General features: G+C 45.3%; 1 protein-coding gene across 3 annotated transcripts in view; it reads left to right on the plus strand.

The window, feature by feature from the left end:
• Positions 1-5,827, plus strand: part of LOC109433859 (group 10 secretory phospholipase A2) — a 31,918-nt gene that overhangs the window by 15,432 nt on the left and 10,659 nt on the right. For 2 of the 3 annotated variants that reach the window (XM_019710392.2, XM_019710391.2), the window contains exon 5: positions 4,160-4,355. The exons of the other annotated variant lie outside the window; for it this stretch is intronic. In XM_019710392.2, coding sequence (XP_019565951.1) covers positions 4,160-4,302 — 143 coding nt within the window. In that variant the 3' untranslated portion in view covers positions 4,303-4,355. Of the gene's footprint in view, positions 1-4,159; positions 4,356-5,827 lie in introns of those variants that run through there. 3 annotated transcript variants of the gene reach the window in all.

The raw sequence follows: 5,827 nt of genomic DNA on the forward strand, positions 1-5,827 counted from the left end.
GGTCAAAGGATTCAGGGCTGGAGTTCTCGTCCACCCCTTCCCAGCTCTGTGGCCTTGGACAAGCTAGTGAATCCCTCTGAGCCTCACTTTACACATCTGTAAAATGGGAAGAATAAAATGTAGATGCTGCATTTGTGTGAGAATTGGGAACGATGTATGGCTTTCCTATATTCTTCCCAACAAATCTGATTGAGAATCTACTCTGTGCCGGGCTCCGTGCTAGGTTTCAGGCAAGGCAGAGAAGCCAGGTTCTGTAGTCGAAAAGGAGGAGAGAGGGCAATCGTGTCTTTGCCTAATGCTTTTATAAGTGCTGGCTCGGAAAATAAAGAAGGTGAAGTACTATACCGGCTACAACTTGGATGCATCTTGAAAACATGATGCTAAGTGAAAGAAGCCAGACACGAAAGGTCACATGTTGTATGATTCCAATTATACAAAAAATCCAGAATATCTGTACAGACAGAAGGCAGATTTGTGGTTGCCAGGGCCTCAGAGAGGGGGAATGGGGAGCGACTTCTTAATGTGTATGGGGCGATAGAAATGTTTTGGAACTGGATAGAGGTGATGGTCGCACCACATTGTGAATGTACTAAATGCCACTGACTTGGGCCCTTTCAAATGGTTAAAATGGTCAATTCTGTTGGGGGAATTTTTCCTCAATTGAAGAAAGCAGGCAGATGGGGAGCAGGGGGGCGTTTTGAGCAGAGGAGGGACAGGATGTGATTTGCGTTTTAACTGAACCATTCTGGCTACTGTATGGACCGTATCCTGGAGGGAGCAAGGGTGGCAGCCAGGTGCTGGTTATGAGGCTGTTAGCAGAGGGCTTGGTGAGTGGTGGCTTGGACAGGTGGTGGCAGTGGAGGTGGTGGAAGGGGCTGGCGTCTGCACATATTTGGCTGGAAGGTGGAGCTGCATGACTTGCTGATGGATGGATGGGTGAGGGAAGAGGAGCTGGCTGGGATATGCGTCCCAGTCACTCTGTCCTTAGGCAGCTCCACCCATTACAGTTAACTAGCTTCTGTTACATTTGGCATCTCTTCCTCCAGACTTGTAAACACACACAGGTATATGTGTACACATACGTGTATGTGTATGTATGCATGTATATACACATATATACATACCATATATGTGTGAATATATAGGTATACAGTCAACAAGCAGATCACACTGCACACATTTTATAATTTTTGTCACTTCACATTGTGTCTTGAACATCTTGGAACATACAGGTCGACCGTATGTTTTGACGCTAGATAATAACTTAAGGCAGAGTTTCTCAGTCTAGACACTGTTGACATTTGGGGCTGGATAACTCTGTTGTGAGGGGCCGTCCTGTGCACGGTGGATGTTCATCAGCATCTTTGGCTTCTACCAACCAGATGCTAGTAGCATCACCCGCTCGCCCCCCACATGTGACAACCAAAAAATGTCTCCAGACATTGCCAATGTCCTCTGGGGGACACAACTGCCCATGGTTGGGAACGTCTGGTCTATGGCATGAATGTATTTTATTTTGACCACTTTCCCATCAACTGCTGTGCTTATTGCAGAGAATGACTGTTCATAAATCTTGATGTACTTGTGTGAGGGTTTTTGTAACACTGAGTCCTAGAATTGTTGGGTCAAATGGTGTATTTGAGGCACCTCTAGAATTTATATGTAGGAAGGGCTGGGGGGCAGCCTGAAAAGGGGCCTGGAGGACTTGTCCTAAAGGGGCACTTACATGGCAAAGCCCCGCAAGCCACCTTCTTTTGGCACTGCCACTGAGTGTACAGATATTTTAAATGTAACAAATATCACAAATTAAATCTTGAAAGAGCTACTCTTTAAATTTTGTTGAGATTGCTTTTTCTATGGTGAAAGCATCATGTGGTGTAAAGTAGAAAAGTTTGAAATTATGAAATGTAAAAGTGTTGCGGGAAATAAAACTCCCATAGACACTACACAGACAGCTGCTTGGTAAACCTTCTGGTGTTTTTCCTGTCTCTTTCTGGTGCACATATGTTTTTTAACATAGCAGTGTGTTTTGTACCCCTTATTTTTTCTTTTAAGAGTAAGCTGTTTCCCACGTTATTAAAACTCTATTAAACTCCTCTGGTATAAACATGAGTTATAAGGGCGGGCACATACCCTGAGGTGACATTTCATTCCCTTCCTTTGGACAAGGCCTGAGGCCAGGCTTTGGGAAGGGTTGGGTCGGGCCTCTAGTCTTCTTGCCCATTCCTGGATTTCTGTTCTGTAAGGTTGGGGTGCCAGTGGTGCTGCCCAGAGAGGACTGGATGAGATGGGGACCATAGAGCCCTTTGCCCAGTGCCTGGCTCCACATAACTGCACAATAAACACAAGTTCCTGTCATCCCTACGTTTTTTGTTATCCATTTTAATGAATTATGTATGTTTTGTGTTTTGCCCTTCCTCCCAGTAGCTTCCTAGAGTGTGGGAAACTTAATGAATGAATTTAAGGGAGAATTTCCCTTTTGGTCCTCTCGTCAGCTGTGTGATGGTCTGTTACAGAGGTTAAACTTGTCTTACACTTATAGCCTTCACGTGGGCAACAGCATCTAACTAGACTTTGATATTAGAACTTGATCCTCACTGGCTGTTTTTTCTTTTTTTTTTTTGTATCAATTTCTTATATGTATGGTATAAACTTTTGGTTTCCATTTATGGCAGTGATAGAATTTCTTTAATACCATTTAATATAATTTATTTATTTAATAGATGGTTCACTGTTTTAAAGAGATTTAAAGTAATCTTGAAGCTGTCACAGGCTTGACTGAGTTTGGACAACCCTGTGTACAGTCATGCAGATGAACGCATTTAATCGACTCAGCTCATGACAGGGCCTGGAAAAATCACTGCCAGGGGGTGCTGGGCCCCTGCCTCCTGCTCGACACTTTCACCCATCACTGTGTTACCTCCTGCTGCTGCCAAGCTCTCTGGGTGTTGCCCCAGGAGAGAAGTTACGAATTTTCTGACTCTCGTGCTTCCCCTTGCTAGGATCCCCAAGGAACTTGAGTATGTGGAGAGGGGGTCTCTAAAGATTAGCTGGCAGCTTGAGGTCAGCGCCAGCTTACTGAGTGCCTCCTATGTACCCTGCATTTTACCAGCTTTGTCTCTTTCCAGTCTTCCAACAGCCCTTAGAAGTAGGTACTACTAGTAACCCCATGTTGCACCTGAGGAAATAGCCCTAGAAGGATGAAGTGGGCTAAAGGCACATAGCGACTACATCCATGGCTGGGCTAGCTAACTCTAAAACTCATGCGTCACTCACTCTGCCTCTGGGAGGAATTTGGAAAGACTCAATAGTAGGTGTTCCCCCCCCCCACCCCCATTTATGTGAATAATTTAAAGCCCACACTGAAAGGCAGTGGGTGGTGTGGTTAGGCGACAGCCATAGCTAAGGTGTTATACCTTCTAGATTAATAAGATACATCTTGAAGATCACAAAATCTCTCCAACCCAAAGTAATGCACCTCTAGTAGTGGAATTCCCAAGGCAGAGGGAGACTTTGGGTGGCAACCTTTGTATCTCTGTATAAGGCAGGCCCCGGATGGAGGGAAGAGATGGAATACATGACTGTTACCTACAAGCTGTTTTTCTCGAAGGAGCATCTGAGAGACTTAGAGAAAGAAGGCAGAGACATGCAGGTGGAGCCACCGCTGACTGAGTGCCTGGGCAGTGCCAGGTCTCTCCCGGGCCCCTTGCATAGGCTTCCTCAGCCAGGCTTCCCAATAACCCTGCAAAGTGGGTAATGCCCCATTTTAAATGAGGGCTTGGCTCATTTAGTCAAGACCACACAGCTAAGGAATAGGAAAAAGGCCTGGCTGGTTCTCAGGCACCTACTGCTTATCTAGACGGAGCCTCCTACACAGTAGTGTAATATTGATGCCAAAGAGAAGCCAAAAGGTCATATGGACTTTGGACTCCGCATCCGAAAACGCGTCCTTGGCAACTTCAGTTTCCTTTGCCGCGCAATGGGGATCACATCACCTCCCTCCTGGAGTGCCCGTGAAGATGGAGATCACGTGCTGAACTGGCAAGCGTCACGTGCAGTTTACGGCCCTTTCTGCCAACAGCGTTCCTGGCTTCCCTCCCGTTTATCCTCAAGTCTCTGCAAGTCCCTGCCCTAACCTCCCTTTCCCCATTTCTTCCAGGACCAGCAGAGGACAAATGTCAAGAACTCTTGTGCAAGTGTGACCAGGAGATTGCTTACTGCTTAGCCAAAACTGAGTATAATTTAAAGTACCTCTTCTACCCCCGTTTCTTATGTGGGCACGACTTGCTCAAGTGTGACTAACTAGGTTGACTTGAAATTTTCTTCTGCACAAGGAAATAAAACTCCTTTTCACTAATCAACAGCCACATTCAGTTCTTTGCAGGGGGGACCTGAGGCCAAGTGTTAAAACTACAAACCTGTGTGTTTGTTTTCTCTCCCGTCCTGCAACTTGGGTTTGGGGCCTGTTTGGTTTGCAGTTTAAGGTCAAAATCCAATGCCTATTTTATAAAGCAACAACTGTGTTTATGACTGTATTGGGTTTGGTACCATTTTTGAGATTCAACCTTTATGAAAAGGCTGAATTTTGTCTTCTGAGCTGCTCCCAATGGTGGGTAGTCAGATATGAACGACCTGCTAAGCACCTGGCCTTGTGCTCGGTTCTGGGTTGAGGAATAAACAAGATGACCACCCTTGTGAAGTTCAAGTCTAGTGTTTGTTAGCTCAAGAAAAGTATTCTTCCCCATCCCATTCTAGTTTTAATGGTTAAAATTTATTTCCTGATTACAAAAGTATTATGTATGCACTGCTTTGGAAAAAAAAAAAAAGGCAAGTACAGAGAAACATAAAGGAGAAAAAAAGAATCACTCCAATTCCCACAATCTAGAATAACCACTTTTAGCATCTTAATGTGCTCTCAGCCTTTTCTATGATTTTTAAAAATGTAGCTGAGACTATATTTTATGATTTTCATAAACTTTTCTTCATATTAAAAAACCTTTGGAAACTCCATTTTAAATAGATACCATTTTAGATTACCTTTTGGATATTGGTGGTATCTCCTAGTTTGATCAGTTATCATGGGATGAAGATGGCTTGTGAATAAATCTTTGCCACCCTTATTGCCCACCTTTTTATTATTCCTTAACCCAGATTTGCAGAAATGGAATTCCTGCATCACAGGGTGTCAATATTTTAAATAGACACCCTTTTGCTGCACCTGAGCCTGCTGTGATTGAGGTCTGAGGGAAGAGAGCGGCAGCCTGTGGCCCTGGCTCTGGCGTGTCCGTCCCTCCTGCTGTCAGGAGTGAGTCCAGCCCAGCGCGCTTGCTCTAGGCCAAGTCTCCTTTGCCCTCCTTCCCAGAGCAGATGTGGGTGTCACTCATCTTTGAAGCAGGATGTAGGGAGTAGATGTGGGGCACTGGACTGGGAGTCTGGCAACCTGTGGCCCAGCTCCACCAATGCCACCTGGGCTCCACATCTTCATCTGGAAAGGAAAATAGTAACCCCACAAAGCAGGAGACTAGGGATGTGCACACACTGCAGTGTCCCCAAACCTGCAGTGCTGTCACTGTGTCTGGCAGGTCACGAGTGTTGAGCAGGTCGTCAGGCAGTCCTGCTGCCTGATGAGCAAACCCAGGAGGAAGAGAAACATTCTCCCTTCTTTCACTTAAGATACCTTAGGGTGGCTCCTTGGCTCAATGTTCCCATCAGGCAGGGGACCTTAAGTGTGATTGGCAGTTTGCGTCAGGCAATGCAGATGTTCTTCATGTTTGCCAAACAATTTTCTCTATATAGAAGTTGCCAAACAATTTTCTCTATATAGAAG

The sequence above is a fragment of the Rhinolophus sinicus genome, linkage group LG18, assembly GCF_036562045.2.
Source record: "Rhinolophus sinicus isolate RSC01 linkage group LG18, ASM3656204v1, whole genome shotgun sequence".
NCBI lineage: Eukaryota > Metazoa > Chordata > Mammalia > Chiroptera > Rhinolophidae > Rhinolophus > Rhinolophus sinicus.